At 29.7% G+C, this 21401-nt stretch overlaps 1 protein-coding gene across 3 annotated transcripts in view; it reads left to right on the forward strand.

Annotated features, from left to right (window-relative positions):
- LOC129616278 (inactive serine protease scarface) overlaps positions 1 to 21401 on the forward strand; it is a 138222-nt gene that overhangs the window by 72347 nt on the left and 44474 nt on the right. For all 3 annotated transcript variants that reach the window (XM_055531856.1, XM_055531855.1, XM_055531854.1), the window contains exon 2: positions 12755 to 13092. In XM_055531856.1, coding sequence (XP_055387831.1) covers positions 12757 to 13092 — 336 coding nt within the window. In that variant the 5' untranslated portion in view covers positions 12755 to 12756. The remainder of the gene's footprint in view (positions 1 to 12754; positions 13093 to 21401) is intronic.

A 21401-nucleotide genomic window follows, 5' to 3' on the forward strand; every position in this document is an offset into this window, starting at 1 on the left:
AAGCACTCGAACTTTTGGTAAAATCAAATTTTTCCCTTGTTTTTTTTTTTCAGTTTTTTCCAACTAGGCAATTTGGTAAGAAATTTTTTAAAACCGTGAAAATTTCTTCTAGAATTTTGCCTAGCCATTTAAGCTTTAATTTAAATCGTCAAGGATTAAGAAATTTTTATGAAAGATTAAACACAAAAAGCATTTCTATGTCAAGATTTTAAAGACCCTATTTTTCATTATTTTTGATTATTACTTATTTTAAGCGCTGTAATTATCAACTATAATTTTGGATGACGAGAGTCACTCAAAAAAACATTTGGCATATTTATGAGCCAAATGTTATTATTAAGATATTATTTAAAACATTTGGCAGAATTTGGTGAATTTCGTAGGAAAATTGTTGTTTGCTTTGAGAAATTTGTAAAAATTTTGAATAAAGGAATATTAAACTGAATTTAATTTTAGTTTTATCAATATCTGGTTTAATTTCACTTGAATTTGTGGCTCACAATATTTGAGATTTTTGTGCTATATCTTCTATACCATAAAAAATGTTTTAATGTTTGAGGGCTTGACGTTTAAGCAACTGCAAAAAAGAAAAAATTTCAAGAATTTAAAAAATTTCTTACGAAATAATCTAGTTAGAAAAAACTAAAAAACTAAAACAAGAGAAAAATTTAATTTTGACTAAAGTTCGAAAACTTTGTGTTCCGAAGATCCACAAAATACAGAATCAAGCAACGTGTTTATTTTAAGCCCCTTACTAGACCTTTCAGAAACTCTTTGTTTGAAGTTCCTATCTTTTTCAGCCCGAAAGTTGTAGTAAAAAAAAACTTGGATAAGTAAAAATTTCGTGAAAATTTGTTTAAAATTCCTAGAATTCGAAAACACTTGAGATTTGGCACCCAGTTCGGAACAATTGTTTTACCCATTTTCGATCTTCTAACGAATGGTATATGTTGTTGTATACCTTTGAGAATCACCCTGTACATGATTTAAAAAAATAATAAAAATAAATCTTAAAAAGACTAATAATATTAAAAACAAGTTAAATTTATAATTAGTTTATAATTTAATAAAAATTATAAATTTATAATTAGTTTATAATACAAGTTAAATTTATAATTATTTATAATTTTTCAATACATTTATTGATATGAATATAAATTACAAATATTTTATCTTTATTTTATTCTTGTCTTTAAAAATTTAAAACACAAATTTCCTACGAATATGACTTGACTTTAAGTCAACGCCAGACTCAAGTTGCGTTTTTATTATGGCAAAAACGACGTTTATCCTGTATTTATGTATATATAAATAAAATTTGAAGCAGCCATATAAAGTAGGTATATATATGTTACATATATACATTGCTTTCATACATTCGAATGTTTTTACGTATAACTTTTATGAACGAAAAAAAATATAAAAAGTAAATTTTATCAAAATTTATAAAAATAAAAAATTTTTACTTAAGGTAACTTAATTTAATTTTATATCATTTCGCTATTTTTGATACACTCGTTTGTTTGCAATACTTTGTTTCTTTCTTGCCTACACAGTTAACTCTTATTACCATCTATTTCTTAATAAAAATGGAATATTTTATGAAAAGTGGAAGTGACAAGCAAAAGGAAACTAACGACTTTGAGCGAGTTGAATTACTTATAAAACAGATATGTGTGCATACTTTGATTTAAATCACAAGCTAATCAAAAATATTGCATATTGCTTTTGTCCTGTTTTAATTTGCTTTAAAAATTTTAATGTAAGTTAATGAGTGGCTTCCATTAGATTTATTCTACGAAGTTCTTTTTGTTTTTTATTTACTACTTTACTTTTCCTTTTAATTACTAAATAAATAAAATACTGCTAAGAAAACGAGCATAGACCCATCTATACAATTGCCAAATTTTATTTTTTTTTTTTTGAATATTACAATTTTAAATTTGTACAATAATAACTCGAAATAATAGAAAATAATTTGTAGAATAATAACTCGATTCATAACACAAAAAGATGAAAATTGCAAAAACAAAGCGAATACACGCTTCATAACAGTTGCAAAATTGCATTATATCATTATGTAAAATTCTTACTATGCAAAATATATGTTTTTGATACCTAATTAAAAACTAGGCGAAAAATTCATCTAAACTTAAACAAAAAATTATTATAAAGATTCGCGAGTTATAAAAACAGTAATATCAATGCTTCTTTTGATTTTTATGCAGTGTGGTTGTAGGAAGTGATTTTTTATTTCTATTTACATTGTCATTAATTCTATTAACAATCAAACATATCATGCTTTGTTTTTTGAAATTAACGATCACAATAGGTCTGTAGTTTTGAAATTGTGCTCCATTTCTTTAGATATTTCAACTTTACTTTTTTTCTTAAAAAACACACCCCTAATATACATATAGATATGTTTTTTTCCCTAATCTTTTATACGATTAAACTTAAAATACGAAAAATAAATACGAAAAAATACATAATTAAACAAATAGTTAGTTCCATTGAGATATAATATCTTTTGAGTAATTTATTTGAGAACCTCGCGTTGACTTATGTCGCATAAAATTGTAAAATAACTTTGACAATACGCACTTTAAGCCATCAATTACTGCTTACGCAAAAAATAAATCTCTACTAAAATTCATGCACATAATGTATATGAATTTTATAATACATGCGAATAAAACGCGTCAATATATAACCAGTTAACACTAATACTAACGTATATAGGGTAATGCGTATATTGTACGATTTCTATGCAAAAAGTCTCAGGTGCGAACCCTGTAAAATGCGATTTGTCAGATGAACTTTTTTTTTATTCATAATTTTATTTTTTTTTGTTCCTATTTAAAATGAAATTAAAAAAGCTTTACCCTTACAAATCATATCCGCAAGTTTCCGCCCTAAATATTTTTTTGAAATTACCCTATTTGTAAATATTTAATAAAATAGAATAACATTTTCTTATTAAGTTTTGTCCTAAAAATATATTTTCAAGAAATTTAATGTATACTTATGTTATGTTTTGCTTACTAATACATTTTGCATCAGATCGCGAAAAGAATATATAACTAAATGCGTACCTATATACTTATTATAAAACAATGTAGATGTTATTAAATCTTTACAATTTTCTTGAGGAAGTGTTCAGTTTTTATTATAACTCACCCTTCTAAAACACAAATTATATAGAATACTTATACTACCAAAGGTAAATCAAAATTAACCCTACAGGATGTAGTACCATTTTGTAAAAAGCGGGCGCAAAGCATCTTGAAAGGGGAGGGTGGGTGGAATACTTGCTTTTTCTGGGACCCTAGAGGCAAACCTTATTCATTGCCTTTTGTCCCAAATTAAAACTAGTCCTAAAGACTAACCATTAATACAAATTTGGCCGTCGAAAGCTTTTGTAGACATCTATGATTCAGCAATATTCCAGTAAAAATTTTTGATGAATAATAGATATTAACCTCCGTTTAAGCCTTCTTTGAAGTTGAACAAAATTTTAATCGTCAGCTAATCGTGCTACTTCGTTATTGACATGGCGGGATAAACGAAATCTACGGCGTGAAACCCTCTTCTTTATCTTATCCGTTATAAAAAAAATCTGAAGATCCCTATGAATATATGTATTAAGAACATACCAAGGGCGAATACCTTATTTTGAAACGTTTGAATAGTTTTAATATGGGTTTGCTTGGCACAGCCCCATATTTGAATACCGTATGCCCAGACTGGCTTCAATGTTTGATTGTAGATCAAAATTTAGTTATATGTTGAAAGAGAGGATTTTCTGCCAATTAGGCAATTCAACCCAGTGTATTTGATGTCCAGCTCCTTCTTCTTTAATTTCATGTGCTCCTTCCACTTTAGTTTTGATTCCCTAGGGTGATTTTCTCTAGGGAAAATATTTTGCAAAGTTCGCGTGTGGTATAATAATATTATTCATTGTAACTGGCAAAGGTGACTCAATTTTTTATAAGTGAAATTTACGTGTGAAGACTTAGTTTCGTTCAATTTGAACTTCCAATCTTTACACCATTGGGAAATTTTGTCGTAAATAAAAATGCATTTTGTCAAAAATATAAAATACATTTTTCTTTACGTGTTTATTATTAAGACAAATTGTCTAAAAAGCATTTAAATGTTTAACTACCATTACAAAATATTACAAATTAATTATTGATATTTTTGTAAAATATCACTTAATTAAAAATTGATCCAAAAAAAATTTTAATTAACGATTATATTAACAAGCAAAAAGATCGAAAACTGAGCATAGTAGGTTATATTAAGAAAGGTTATGTTTAAAGTAAATACTTCTACAATTTCTAGCAGGCTCTTGTTCTAAATTAAACTTAAACGAAATTTTTAACATCACTTACTGTAAAATGAACTTATTTAACTTCATTTATTATAAAAGAGAACTTATTTCACTTGTTTACTACTTATTTACCATGAAAATTTAAACCTTTGCGAAAAACAAGTCAAAAAATATATTTATGTGTGTTAACGAAAAATATTTTTACTGTTTTCAACTTTATTTTACTTTTTTTATGCCCCAAATGTTCGTTTTTAAAACTTAAATCAAGTATTTTCTTAATCAGTAATAATTATGGCTTATAATAAATTTGTACATAAATAGTGTATACCTAAATATTTACAAATCTTACCGTAACATTATGAGTAGCATGAGCAAACCTTTAATCAATATATGACATACGAGTTAATTTAAATGAATTTTTACTTTCATAAAAAACAATTAAAGATAACTATTATAAAAAAAGTAAGTTCAAGGAAAAACCATTTTTCAGTATATAGCGATTTCTCTATATTTAAATAATTACTTGTCGAAGGGTTTTTAAAGAATGATTAATTTCATAATTTTTTTAAAGAATATAAACAAAGAAAGAGAACATAAACAAAGTTTTTTACACACACATATATATATATATATACATATATATATATATATATATATATATATATATATATATATATATATATATATATATATATATATATATATAACAAGTTAACCTATCAAATTATTAGAGATTTTCATAAATGTAATACTGCAACAAAATAACTGCGAAATATGGTATTGCAAAAACATAACAGGCCTTTTCGTAAACACAGTATGTGCGATTTTATAGTGAAAAGTGCACTATATTTATTTTCATAAATCTATCACAAAAATATTTACATTATCATTGCTAGCGCAGTTAAATCTGCTGTACTTTTTATACCCTGCACTTCGTGAAGGATATATTCACTTTGGTATGGAGTTTGAAACCACTTGAAGGAGTCGTCTCTGGTATGGACGTATATACATATCGCTGGCAAAACTGTGATACCACGTAACTGCAAATATTTCCAAAAGTACTTTACCAATTTTCTGTTTAGGAAATGTCAAAAAATCCATCTTTTAAATTTACGAAACAGTAAAAACTAATAAATAATTACAAATTCCTGAAGTTTTGATGGAATGACCCAACAGGTTTGAGTAGCTGCCATGGAAATCCATAAGCTAATTTAAAATATTCAAAAAAATAATAGAGTTAGATTCATTAAACTTGGCAGTTTTGTGTCCAATTGTAGGTCAGACATATCCATGCAGTTTCTATAGAGTGGTTTGTCAGGTTCGAATACTTGGTATATAAAAATGGATGCTAATTCTTGATATTTAAAAAACAAATTTTAAACTCAAATTGCTAACGTGCAGGGTATAATTTGGTCAGTTTATACCGACTGCAACGTTTTTACATGTTTTTTATTAGTTTTTGCAGGTTGCTTTTACATTTTTAAAATGTCTGAGTCTGATTATATTGAAAGTCAATTAAGATAAGAAAACATAAATTCAATAAAATTTCTTATAACGTGTTTTAAAATTTATTTAAATTTATATTCATAGAGAATTACTAGAATAAATTTTCCCGTCCACCCGTCCGTCCGTGGACAGTTTTTCGTATTAAATTTCAGCTCTCTATCTTCAAGGGTTTAGAAGTTTTGTAAACAAAAAAAGTGTCCACGGACGGACGGGCGGACGGACTGACGGACGGACGGACGGACAGAGTGAAACTAATAAGCACTTTTTTTCAAAAGTTTTTTGGAAAAGTGCTAAATAAAATTTATACCGCATTTACATATTATATTTGTATTTATCATGTATATTATTATTCAAATTATTAAGTTTGAATTGTATTACATCATTTTATGATTTTTAATTGTTTTGTTCTGTTTTAAACAATTTGCTTGAAATCATAATTCAAGCCAAATTTTCACACTATTATTTTTTTGCTGTGATGTAATTATTGTTATAAATGTTGACATCTTCTATTCAGAACCCAGTTTTATTTTAGAAACATTTGAACACAATTAAAACAAATTCATCTAGTGGGAAATTATGTTATACTTAAATTACTTCGACTGTTTTAAACCCGAAAACATTTGACATACACATATACAGCTTATGGTGAATTTTTTAAAAATTTCTGAAGGTCTAGAAAATATTTAAGGAATGAAAAAAAATATTTATAAAATCATTGTTTATCAGTATCGACATACATAAAATATATTTGAGTCATCCTCACCTAGAATTAAATCTTTAATATACTAACAATTCCATCATGAAATGGGAAACTACAAAAGCAATAATGACAAACAAAAATTTAAGTCACAACCAAAAGACTTGACAATTAATTATTAACGGAATACTTGGCTTAAGATTGTCATCTTTAAAAGCAATTTTGCCTCATATTTTGCTTCTACTCAATTTTTACCATGACTTAATGATTAAAATAATCATTGTTTTTTACTTTTTTGCTTTTTACATAACTAAAAAATAAATATATCGTTTAATTAAAACTAATAAAGTTGAATCGCAACTTCCAAAAACATTCAGTAATTTCCGAAGAAAAAAAAGAAACAAATATGAAAATTAATGTAATAAACGCATTTTTAATTTAGCTTTGTAAATTATTTTAATCAAAATAAATAAGATGATCAAAGAAGTAGTAACAATAACATATTTTATTGAAGTTTTATGTTATATTGAGTTTTTTTTCTAAACTAATATCAATAATATGATTTCTAAAATTTAATTGAATTTTCTTACATTTTTGAAAATGTCCCAACGTTTTTTGTCCTATAGAATATAAAATTAAAAATTTATAAAAAATCAGCACAAAATTAGTTTATCATTTGGAGAAATTACAAAATTTCTTTAAAAATCATATAGCCATAAAAATATGTGGGTCGGAACACTAATCGTAAGTTGTAAATATTAGTCGTATTATAATATGCACCACAATATTGCATATGCGTATTGTACCTATGCATTTATTTGTATACCTATGCATTTTATAATTTACAAGCATCTCCATTTTACCCATATAAATGTAAGTCATCTTTTGACTGAAAAAGTTTTTTCAAGATAAATTTATAACTTCTTACATGTATGTACTTTATTTTCTAAAGGTTACTTACCAGCATTCTGTACAACTAAAATTTTGTATTTTGCTTTTATTTTAACAGTCTGCGAAGCATCATTTAGAACTTCTCTCTTTATCGTTTTCCAGGACATTTTATTTTTAGTGCTTAATATTTCGCGACGTTTCTTTTCAACAAATTTCCAAAAAAAATTAAAAAAAAAGTGTTTATTAGTTTGCGTCCGTCTGTCCGTTAGCATATTTACATAACTTTTATACCCTTGAAGATAGATAGCTGAAATTTTATACGTACGTAGATCTTTATTAGAAACTTATTTCCGTAAAAGAAAATTTTTACCTATCTCCTGCCCCCCCCCCTTCTAAAAGTTTTAGCTTCAAACCCCTAAAAATGCCATTTTTCAACTATTTATTACAGCGAAACCATAAATATTTTTCAAATTCTGTTTACGCAGAAAAATGGTTAACTTGCTTGTTCTATTTTTCGTGGTGGCTTTCTAAAACCCGTTTTTTCCAAATTTTTGATATCTTTTTTTCTAGACCTAAAGGTTTAGGAGCCTTAAAAGTTAAGCAACTTTTAGACACTAATAATTTGTTCATTTCGTTAGAAGAAAATTTTTTTCCACCTCTATCCCTCTCAAGTTTCCTTCGAAACTGTAAGCTTTTACGAATTTCTATACATACAGAAAGCTAACGGCCATTAAAAAATATAATTCTATAATAAATAATTTTTTTAACTCACGCAATTAACACTTAAATTCGAGCATTATTTAAACGCATTTTTCCTTTTTTTTGTTTATTTCAATGTATTCAACATTGCTCATTATAAAGGTATGCAATTTTAGAAATAATATTTGTTTATGAATAAAAGTAATTTTAATAATATAATACATATCTAAATTGTTCTTGTTGAAGAGAAAAGTGCTAAATTATAAACCATTGGTTTGACCCAACTTAAAATTGAAAACAAGAAATTACTTTAGCCTTAACAGCTTTCTTGTGCTGATATTTCCCAAATAGAATTTTTTCAATTTAATTTTATTTAATCATCCAAAACTACCCAGAATGTTCGAGTGATAATTCAGTACAACGATAATGAAATTCATGAACCTATGCATATATGCACACATGTACATAAATAGATCAAAATAGTGTCGTACAAATTATTTTGTTAGTAAATATTTTATTTAAACTATTAAAATTTTAAAAACAAATAAAGATCATCATTACAATTTACTACTGCTATAAAATTGCCGAAAATACTCATAAAAATCATTATAAATTGTTTACAATCATAATAAAAATTTAATAATACTTTTACAAGGTCATAAAATTCGGAATCAGAGAGACAAATTTTTTTATTATTTTTTTATTATTTCGCTCATCATCGTCATTTAAAAAATTTTTAAGATTGAAATCTTTAAACAGAAGTTGCTTACCGTCAATTAATTTTGTCAAAATAAATTGGTTATGATTATTTTTTTCTTTCCTCAATTATTGTAATGTTCAAATTGCATATTAGACAGGGTGTAAATAGTTGCAGTAATGATTCCTTGAACGATTTTCAGCGAAAAATTGTATGGGGGTCGTTGGTGCTGATATACTCGTTCTCGAGCTTTAGCCTGTGCTAAGAAAAGAACCAGAATTTGGAGTAACCTTCTTCTAGAAAAATCTTATTAATTTTTCTCGCGAAGGTTACTCTAAATTCTGTAAACAGGCAAATACATACTATGCATATGTAACTATTAGTTACGGTGCGTAACTAACAGTAATCAAAAATCATAAAAACAGTCAAAAAAATGTGACTAAACTTCGTTAGCTTTTGAATTTTTTTTTCAATACAGGTGTTAAATATTATCGAAAGGCAGGCGGATCCAAACTGTCATCAGACCTATCAATAACGGGGTACTGTAACTCAACCTTTTTATGGGAAGCTTGTATTTTTTGATGTGTTTTCGCCGAGTATAACCCCATAGCTACAATTCATTCGTCCATATAGGTTTTATCATTTGGTTATATTTCAATAGCTTATTGTATGTTGACAATCCAGACCTGCGACTTAGGAGCCAATATTTGTTTTCTATTTCTATTCTTTTCTTATTTACATGGTCTTCCTATCTTGACATCCAAAGTTATACCTAGGTATTTTGCTCTGTTTTGAATTGATACCTTAGCACTATTTAAACTCAATTGTAGTGGGTTTACTAAATTCTTGTATGTGAAATTTACATGTCAGATTCACTTTCATTTAGCCTTATTTTCCATGTATTTTTCCATTTACTTATATTTTAACTTGCTTCCTGTGATTTTTTCGTCGATTCTTCAATATTAGATCTCACTGCCAATATTGTTGTATCGTCGGCAAATGCAGCCAAAGTTACACCCGCTACATTTGCCAAGTAGCTCGTTTAAATCACGTATAATATAGGACCAGAATACTGCCTTAAGGCACACCAGTCCTAATTTCCCTAAGCGTACAGTACTCCTCGTCCTGTTTGATTTGAAAAAATCTGTCTGTATTCGAAAATAAATACGACTGAAGTAAATTCTAAATTGCAAACGTATTAATTTCCCAAGTAAATAATAAACCGTTCCAGAAATATTATCGAACAAATTTGTCTTTCTTCCAACGCCTCTTTCACAATATTTGATAATCTGCGTAGTTTATATATTGTTGCATGCTTTGTTCTAAAACTAAACTGGTGGTTTGAAATCAATTTCCTATTTTCTATAACAATAATTTTTCAAAACATTTTGATATCATTGGTAGCAAAGAAATCTGTCTATATGATTTTGCCTCATTCAAGGGTTTCCTCGGTTTTTCTATCATAATAACTTCCGCTACTCTCATAATAGCTTCCGCTAGGTTAAATGCCGCATTTATAATATTTTTTCAAAAACGTCATAGTCTTTCTCGGAAATTCGCTTAATATCTCAGCGGTAATAAAATCAAAATCTGACACCTCTGTGGTTTTCTTGACTAAAGTGGGTAGATTCCGTTTGTTAGCTATTTTCTCACTAAAAGTTAACATTACTCATTAATCTCATCTCATTAAAAGTTAAAATCATCTTCGAAGTTCAAAAAATTTGCTGAAATCCTTTTAAATATAAAAATGTCTACAAGATCCGAGAGTTTGTTAGCATCAGTAGACCAATATGTCGGATTGCCAGTAAAATGATACGACTCCCGAATGGGTTTTCTTAGTTCTCAACTTCTAGTTGAGGTCAGTCGAGAGCCCCAATACACTTGTTTGGCATTATTTCCGCCTGCGCACAGAAAACCCACAAAAATATCCTTTTTTATGCTACATCTTAATCCATTCTAAGTATCATCTATCTGTTCCGCAGTTGTATAAAGAAATCTCCATTGTATTTTAAGTATTACATTGAGATGCTACATACAATCCACTATTTGAAACACACAATCACAAGAACATATATATAAATAGGTATTGTGCCTATTACACTAATATATTGAATTATTTATACAACGTTTAGTTATTTAATTAATAAGTAATGTGTCTATTACACTAATAATATTCACTTAATGGAAATTTCTTCATACAACTATTGGCACTGTTAACTTTACTAATTTTTATTTTCATTTAGTTTTTTCCGGTAGAGATTTTTTTAATATTGAAATTAATAAACTAGTAAATTTCGATATATTGAGAAATCCACTATTTTTAAAATTTAAATTAATAATAATAATAATAATGATAATAAAAGATATCTAAAACATATTTGATAAGCATTCCCTTTATTATTAAAATATAACATATTTAAAATATATTATATAACATTCCCTTTATTATTACGTTACAAAAAAATTTGTACATTTATAAGCCTTACAAAAAGATTAAAATCAGGTTCTTTGGATTTTCTATAATTATACACATAAAGACATGTATACACATAAAGAGCTTGTTAGCAGATATGCAATATATCTATGTATACATATAACATTTAGTAATACAATTAACTTTTTATATTTTTTACAATTCTTATATTTAAAAGAGAAAATTTAAACATAAAAGTATATTAACTTATCAAAACAGCTCTTCGAAATTTCATTTACAGTTTCATTCAGTTATGCTTCAAGCAACATTAGCACCAAAAAATATCTGTTTGACATCTACCTTAAAGGTATATAACTATTTCAAGACTATTTTCGTAGCCTGAATGTCATTTGAGCGTCTTCGAACATATTGTGCATAAAAATTAGAATTGAAACTTTTTCAAAAACAAACCGAATCACCCATATCTGAGACCATTGTGAGACCATTTTCATAGACCCGTGATTTTGCATAAAACACAATCAAAGGAACACTCATAAAACACAATCAAAGGAAAAAAATTTTAAACTCTTAGAGACTTTTTAAACATAATACTCCAAAACCATATTTACCAGCGATTTTTTAAAAGTTGGTCTAAAAGGGATACTATAGCAAACCGACCTTACTCTTTTGCAATGCCGATCGCATTAAAGGCAAATATCCATGTCTTTAAGTTCTTCACTAGCTTATTTGTTCTCAAAAGAGTGCATCAAAAACCTGTCAATTTATTCTGAGGACGTATATGTATATAGGTATGCAAGGTATATGTATATAGGGTGGTTTTCTCTTTAGAAAATGTAACTAATTGTCAAGCTTTCTTACTGCACCGACTTTTGGGCTCTTATAACTATAATACTCTTTAAGCTATAATGAATAAAGCAACATATAAACAACTCTTCTCAGTTCTTCAGATTGACTACGAAATTATTATTTAACAATATATCTGCTAATATATTTATTGGGGTTTGTATTAGTTTTCAAAAATTTGTTAATAGATTAAACTAACAAACACTGACTTAGAATAATCCACAAAAACCGAAAAATTTTAGACGTGTCAAATTTCTTATATTCTCGAAAGCTGCGTGTAAAAACATAAACAACATATTTAAAACAAAAAAACAAAAATAAACACATCAAAAACATCCAAAACAAAAAAAATTTTCGTTTTTATTACCCTAATCAATAACAACAACAGAAAATTTTTGAACCAAAAATCATTTCAAAAATAGGCTCAACAAATCGAAACATTTATTTCAGTCAACAGCGAAATATTTGTTTCATTTTTTTAATGTTAATCACTAAGTTTCGATAGATATCAACTAGTTCTTTCAAAATCTTTCAAAATCGTACCCTTATAGCGCAATATAATTTTTAAACCTCACATTTGCCACAATTTTAAGTTAAATATTTAATTTTATATTACCAGCATTGTATTTAAACAATTTCTTTTTTTTTTAGAAATGGTTGGGTGTGTTTTTAGAAATTCGTTTTTATCGTTCGGTTTTTTAATATTTACTGCTCAATTGACTTACGGAAACATATACTTAAGTGGCGAATATGCTAATGACGTAAATGCATTTTTAGCTGATCAAGCACACATCAATCAAATTGACATGTTATCGAATCCATTTTTGAGCCATGCTATTAGTAGCAGAGCAGCTGGTTTTCGTGGACCGCAGTATCTACCACCGGTTGAAAAACCGCAATTGATATGTAATGGGCAAGAAGTTTGTGTTAAAAAAAATCAGTGTGCGGGAGGTTCTTTCACACAACAAAACTTGGTGTCTTCAAGACAGGTAAGCATTAGTTATATATGCAAATAATTTAAATATGTATATGTATATGGGAAATAAGTATACAGACGATTCAGAAACGCAAGGTAAATCATTGTCTGTGACATTGAATTTGCTAGCCAAACGCAAACATTACATAGTTTTACGATACAAATTGTAAACTGAAAAATTTTTACAATGTCAATTCATCCAGAATGTATCGTCAAAAATTTAAGTAAACTTTACTTAAACTTTCAAAATTTTATAGTAAAAATCAAGAAGTAAATGAAAAATTAAATCAAGAAGCTGAGCATTTTTATATGAAATTTGAAAATTTTCTTAAATTTAATTTTTTCATAAAATAGTGATCCAAAACATACAAATAAACTTGTGTTTTTTTACAATACAACTAAAAATTTTAAGATATATGTACATATGTATATGCTTCGATTAATAAAAAATCTACAAGTATTTTCATAAAAATTTTATCCAATAGCATCCTCAAAAACTCACTTCCAAAAATATCACATTCACTTACGTATGTATGTATATGCATGTATACTTCCTTTATTATATTTTTCTTTAGAAAAAAAAATGCGTGTTGGAACCAAAGTATATCTATTAATAAGTAATTCGCTTTCTGTTAACATCACACTTATGCAATCACTCACCAATATTTGTGTACAAAAAATTAGCTAAAAGAAATGAGCATACCTTCTTATTTTCGTTTTTATTCACATAAGAATTTTTGGGATAGGGAAAAAGTAGCCAATAGATATCTACCTGTTTTTTTATAATGAATTTTTAAAAGCGGAAGTTATTTATTTTTTCGTATATAAAGTATAGGAAAAAATATTAAGAATTTTAAAAGCGGGAGTTTTATAACTTCGTAACTTATTCTAGTACAAGGTGGCAGAAATTATGTACACATATTATAAAAGCGAAGCGATTTAAAAACAAAATTAATATATTATATGTATGTATGTATATAATTTGAAAAACACAAATAATATTAAAAAAAAACTTAAAATTTGTAATTAATAATTGTCATTACATTTATTGTAGTATAAACTATGAATTTTTTATTTTTATTTAAATTTTGTTTTAAAAATTCGAAACAAATATTTCTTATGTAAGTTATTAAACTATCTTGATTCGATTATAAAAAAATAATTTTATTTCACACAATGTCACAACTATTACTTAAAAATTAAATTTTACAATTACTTAAATTCGAATTGATAGTTTAATTATAATATTCTATTCTTATTAACACCAATTTTAGACTAAATCATATCTTAAAATCTAACAGTATTTATAGTAATTAAAATTAAGTTCATTTCCGGCCTCGTGCAAAATTATAGACGTTTCGTCAGCATTTTTGATGGGAACGATAATTTCGTAATTTCTTCATGTTTAAACATGTTCGATTGCAGACGCTGTGTCAGCAATTTTCATGTGAACAGAAATTAGTATCGTACTGAAGATGTAATTTGATACCACTTGAATATGTAACTAAAGACGGTGATAACTCCTCCCCCTTCAAAGATCTGCGTCCCGTAGATCAAGCTGGAATTTTGGTGCTTCTATGACTGAAATTTGCGGAATCTCTATAGTAGGAACCACTGTTGGAGTGCGTTTTCTCACAACCTTGCTGATGTTTTTCTTGATGACCCAAATGATGATGACTGCAATGATGACGAGTCCTATAGTAATATCGGATGCTATAGAGAGTTGGCTCCTTGGTATTAGCTTCTGAAGTTGTTTTGTGTTGCTGATATGAAGATCGTGAATGTAGTCGAGGCTTAGCTTGATATCTCCTTCTTTTAAATTTTCTTGAAGAACAGGTGGTAAAACTTGCGACGTGGTGGCAGATTCGCTTGTAAATTTCTGACCTTTTATGTGAACGGTTTCGTTGGTATGCTGTATCATAAAGCTTCCAGTTAAGTGTTTGCTCGTGTTGCCACTTGTTAGCTCCCCATTGAAATTATTGAGAAAGATGATATTTTCACTTATGGTTTCTATGATTTCTTCCTTATTGTATTGAAGGCTGCAACTGGCGTTTATTCCCTTTAGCAGTTGATACATACAGTGTCCTTCGTCCAGTTTTCGAATTTTACTTCTTTCGCATATGGTGATGTTTCTTAAATTCTCGCATTTTGTCGATATGCCATATACGTCATCTTTCACGAGAAGTTCCTGATATTCGAGGTAGACTTGTTGGGAGTTTCGGATTGTTGATCTCGCTATAATGTGGTCATAGTACTGGTTGCCTGTCTTCGGTATTGATAATATGTAGAGAATTTCTCGTCCATTGGTTACTACCTGTGGTTTTGCGTATTCTATTGCCTCAATTTCGTTGACGTAGGGTAGTGTATCGATCTCCTTCAGTATTTTTTGGATTTCAATCCTGCTAAGAAGATTTGTGTTGACAATTCCATTTTTTGCTAATTCTGTCGCTAACACGATTTCTCCCAAGGCTTCTTTTATGATTCCAAGTTTGTTAAATATTATTTGTTCGGATCGATGATCTAAGTTCCCTACATGTTCCAAAATGTGGTTAAATCTTTGTACTACTTGGTTTGTTATCCTCATAACTTCACGATTTATTTTGTACTGTTGATTATTATTTTGTATCAGCTTGTCTTGGCTTGTAACGATGTTGTCCCAGTCTGTGGCGTCTGGTGTTCCTGCCAGCCATTTCCATGCTGTACCAATCCAATTTATTGACCGTTGAACTCTTGATTTGCTGCTTCTCAATTTAGTCAGAAATTCCATTATTTGAGCCAGTTGGTGTTCTAACTGTGGTTTCATTATGCTGGTCGAGTTGATTCCATCAACCAAAGGAATGATTTGTTGTATAACCTCGTCATAGCTCTTTAAATCAATGATGTGCACCAAATTGAAATTTCCTTCCAAGATTTGACCCTGTCCTTGTTTAATGGTTGCTATTGCGCCTTTGAATTCGAAGATTTTCGGAAATGCTGTAATTCTAGTGACTGCTAGTCTAAAAAGAAACCTTGTGATAACACCGCTCCAATAGCTGTGTCGGAAGCATCGGTTGTTAGGATGAACGGCTTCTCGAAATTTGGAAATATTAGGACTTCTGAAGATATAAGTAATTCTTTCAGCCTGTTAAATGCCTTTAACTCTTCTGCATTCAATTTGATTCCAACTTTCTTAGATTGATTGGCCTTTATTTGTGCGTTTTCGCCTCTTGTTAAGCTCGTTAGTGGTTTCGCCACTTTTGCAAAATCTTGAATAAATCTGCGATAATATGATGTGAGTCCCAAGAATGATTTTAGGTCCTTCAAATTTGTCGGTGGCATGATGTTCTGAATGGCCGCCACTTTTCTGGGATCGGGTTTGATTCCTTCGCTTGTGACTATATATCCAAGAAATTCTGTCTCGGTGTTGAAGAATTTTGTTTTTTCCAGGTTGACCTTCAGGTTAGCTTTTTCCAATATGCTAAAAATCGTTTCAATGTTCCTTAAATGTTCCTCCTCCGTTTTTCCATATATGATAACGTCGTCGATGTATACGTAGCAGCTTTTGCCTATCTGATCCTTTAGAACATCATCTATCATGCGTTGGAATATTGAAGGCGCATTCCTCAGCCCGAATGGTAGTCTTAGGAATTCGTACTTTCCATTCATTGTTGAAAAAGCCGTCTTGGGAATGTCCTTTTTGTGCATCATGATTTGGTGGAATCCGGATGTCAGATCTAATGTTGTAAAGAATTTGGCCTGGCCTAGGCTTGCTAGTGTGCTTGTAATATCCGGTATAGGATATGTGTCTGGTACCGTTACTGCGTTAAGTCGTTTAAAGTCGATAACCATTCTATACTTCTTCACACCTGATGAGTCGGGTTTCTTGGCTACTACCCAGATCGGTGAGTTGTAAGGGCTTTTCGAAGGGCGGATAATTCCATCCTCTAGCAGCTTTTTGATTTGTTCCTCTACTTCCTTCCTCATATTGGCTGGGTATGGATATGACTTGGTGTATATGGGATCATCAGTAGTAGTTTTAATTTCTGCTTTCACTTGTGTGTCTATTATTTCCCTGTCGTTTATTGGGCCAAATATTTTCTCGTATTTCCTTATTATTCCCATAATTTTTTCTTGGATTGCCTTCGGTAAATGGTCTGCCCCGATTTCGATGGTGTTGACTTGAGCTGATGCCTTTGCCTTTAACGGAATTTTTATATCTGGCTTGATCCTTAAGGTGTTGTTCTTTCTGTCTATAATGGCTTCGAGCTTCTTAAGCGTGTCGTCTCCAATTATACCATCAAAGGTCTTCAATCCTGGCAAAACAAAAAATTCAATGAAGGTGTTGTTTCCCAGACTCTGAAAAAATCTTCCTCCGATCTTCTTGGTGATTGTTATATCTCCTCCAGCTGAACGTATCTTGAATGGTTTTGTTGTTGGTTTGGCATTTGTCGCGATCTCTTCTCTTACAAAATTTTAATTAGCTCCTGTGTCGACTAGAAATTTTAGGAGCTGGTTGTTTTTTGTCTTGAATTCTAAGTAAGGAACGCTTGAAAGGCGTCCGTCATAAAATTTACTTCTTGAACCTCATCATCTGCATATGCTGGTTCTTCGTCATATTCGCTGCATTCTTCTGGGTGGTCATCTACGTCGTCTTCAAGTGTTTCCATATTGAATAGCCTTTGGTGCTTATTGCTAGGCATGTTGCCTACTGATGGTGGCCTCTTGTATATTCCCCTGTAGTTGTCTGGCCGGTTCATATAATTAACCTGACGTGTTTGTATGGATCGGTCAACGTCCATCTTCTCTAACGGTTTTGGCGGTCTAGGTGGAGGTTGCGATTCTCTCTGATGTTGAATGTTGTAAGCCAAGTTCCGTTGTTCCACTGTTAATGGCTGTTCTGGTTGATACGACCTTGGGTTCCCAGCACTTGGTTGTTGTCGTTTCATGGACATTTTGTTGAATGGTACAGTGATTCTGTTGTTATCATTCCTGTTGTGTATAGCGAAGTTTCGGCAACTATAGTTCTGGAGCTCTAGACACGTTGAATATGCTTCTGGCAGAGTTGACGGTTTCTGAAGCATCAAGTACCTGGACAATTCCCCATTGAGCCCTCGGATAAATACGTCCAGTGCTCTGTTTCTTTGTGATTCTATCAGTACGTCTATAGTTTCTTTTGTATAATTCTCGGTCTTGATCTTATTGATTATGAGGGAGAATTGATGGTTGACTCTGGCGTAGAATTCATCTATGGTTGATCTTCCCTGTGTCAGTGTGCTCATTTGGTGCTCCAATGTGCGTATGTCCCGTTTGTCGGCATAATGCAGGGACAAACACTGCTTGATTGCGGCCCATTCTTCGTTGAACAGGTTGTACGATATTAGAGCTGCATCTGCTCTACCTCTAATTTTTCCTCTAATAGCTTGTAATATTGCTCTGTATATGGGTTTGTTTCTGACAACTTCGTAATCTCGTAGAATTGATTCTACGCTGTGCACCCATGATACATACTGCACTGCATCGCCATCAAAGGTTTGTAAATCTTTGACACAGTCCGGAAGTCTCGATATTTGTTTCAGGTCGTCTTCACTTTTCGGTGCTGCCAAATTTGTTACCTGCGGTTGTGGTGTATTGAACTGAGCCTCTAGTTTTGCTAGGCGAATTTCAAACCGTTTGCTTTGTTCAATTTGAGCATTGATGGCTCCATTTAATTTTTTGAGCTCTTCCATTATTTGTTCCATTTTTAACTTTTTATTAAGGTAATTTCACTAATTAAATTATTCTATTACGCGGTTTTAAACTTTTAAATTATATTTTTCTTTCAAATTTTGTCGATTAATTTCAAATTTTTTGTTAAATTTAAGTTTTTAGTTGGTTAATCTTATTAATTTTTCACTGGTTTTATTTAAATTTCTGATTACTTTTGTTTTATTTTTTAATTAAATATTTCTTGGTAATATAAAATTTAATTGGTTAATCTTATTAATTTTTTAAATTTTCAATTTAATTTTCATTTATCACTTCAATTTTTTTTTAAATCTTAATTTTTTTAAAATTAACGAAGCTTCTATATTTTTAAAGCTTATTCAGTGAGATGCAGTTAGTTTCCCTCAGTTAAGTTTTTAAGATTAAGTGTAATGAAAAACTACTTACAGGAAAAAAACGTAATTCATCTGTTTGAGTCTTGGTGAGTAATGCGAATAGCGGTTGAGTTGTGTTTGTCCTTTTTAGACGTGAACTTTTATTCTCGTAAACGTCCTACTGCGGCACAATCTTCAACACTTTTTTGTAAGTACGGTTTGCTTCAGTTCCTTTTTCTTTTTATTTCACTTCGGATTTCCACAATACGCGCACTATAGTTGGGTACACTTTTATCGCGATATGCTTATTTTTCTTCTTTTCTTTTTAAAATTTAACGAAGAGTTTTGCGATTTCACGATTCAAGTCACGTTGGGCGCCAGTTATTAAACTATCTTGATTCGATTATAAAAAAATAATTTTATTTCACACAATGTCACAACTATTACTTAAAAATTAAATTTTACAATTACTTAAATTCGAATTGATAGTTTAATTATAATATTCTATTCTTATTAACACCAATTTTAGACTAAATCATATCTTAAAATCTAACAGTATTTATAGTAATTAAAATTAAGTTCATTTCCGGCCTCGTGCAAAATTATAGACGTTTCGTCAGCATTTTTGATGGGAACGATAATTTCGTAATTTCTTCATGTTTAAACATGTTCGATTGCAGACGCTGTGTCAGCAATTTTCATGTGAACAGAAATTAGTATCGTACTGAAGATGTAATTTGATACCACTTGAATATGTAACTAAAGACGGTGATAACTTGTATATAGTACATACATACACGCGTTTCGGTAATAGGCATTTTTTTTATAAATTGCTTATTTTTTCGCCTAGTCTATATTGCGGCTTGACGTGAAATCGGCTCGAAACTCAAGCTGCATTTTTACTATGTTAGCTTAAAAGCCCAAAAACGACGTTTCATTGGGTTGGAACAATATGCTTCCAAATGAATTAGATTAATTATGTACTACATACATACAATTTTTATATTTCCCTGCCAATATACATATGTATATCAAAAAATCACAAATATTTGTACAATAATATAATACATTATAAAATGTTGAAAATAAACTCTCGTTAGTAAAACAGCGTAAGTTAAAGTGTTTGTAAAACAAGTAGAAACGTTTCAGTCGGTATAAAGCGATTGAATTATACCCTGCACGTTTCGATGTTGTATAGCAATTACTCAAACCTGTGAAGCCATTCCATAGAAACTTCACGGGTATGTCTGACCTATAACTGGACACACAACTGTCAAGTTTCATGAATCTGACTTTATTATTTTTCCAAATATTTAAATTTAGCATCTGGAATTTAAATTTTAGGTACCCGAACCTGTCAAGCAATTCCACTAAAACTTCAGAAATATACCTAACCTATAATTGGAATCTGACTTTGTTATTTTGCCGAATATAAAAAATTTGCTTTTGGAGCTGTATCGCAGCCACCCGAACCGGTGCAGCTATCCCATTAAAATATGTAGAATACATTTTACAACATATGTAGAATATAATTTGACACATGTATACAAAATTTTATATTGATACCTTTATTAGTTTTTGAAATATTTAAAATAAACTATTTGAGTTGTATGGCAGCTACCCGAACCCGTTCTCCGAATTAGTCTAATTGCAATTGGATTCGTCCTTGGCACCAAAGAAAAAACTTGTGAAAGTGTGGTGTCGATTGAAGTATTCGTTTTTGAGTTATCGTTCGATCGGACGGACGGACGCAGAATTTTACGCTGAGGAAAAATATGTACCGCAGATACCGCAGATGACTCCTTCAAGTAGTTACAAACTCCATACCAAAGTTAATATACCCTTCACGAAGTGCAGGGTATAATAATGAAGTGTTATAATACTCGTAAATCCTGTTAGAATACTAAATAACAAATGCTGTTGGAAAGCTTGCCTTTTTCGGTCCGCAATTAAAATTTATTTTTTTTTTTGTAAAAAGTATAATGTATTAAACCTATTATAATTAAGCCTATTATAGAAATGAAATTGTTGTTTTGATTGCTATTCACTTTTTACAATATGCAAAAAAAAAGTAAACATTTTTGTACTTCAATTTTTGATCTAGTAAATGATTTGTTAAACAGGACAATACGAAAATGACATAAAGAATCATTACATATATATATCGTCTATATTTTATGGTTATCAGTTATGTGTAATATATTAATAATTTTGAAAGTTTAGGAGATTTTCTTAATTTAATATGGAAAGATTCAAGGCAAAGTAA

The sequence above is a fragment of the Condylostylus longicornis genome, unplaced genomic scaffold (genome assembly GCF_029603195.1).
Source record: "Condylostylus longicornis isolate FDR11 unplaced genomic scaffold, ASM2960319v2 ptg000170l, whole genome shotgun sequence".
In the NCBI taxonomy this organism is placed as follows: Eukaryota; Metazoa; Arthropoda; class Insecta; order Diptera; family Dolichopodidae; genus Condylostylus; species Condylostylus longicornis.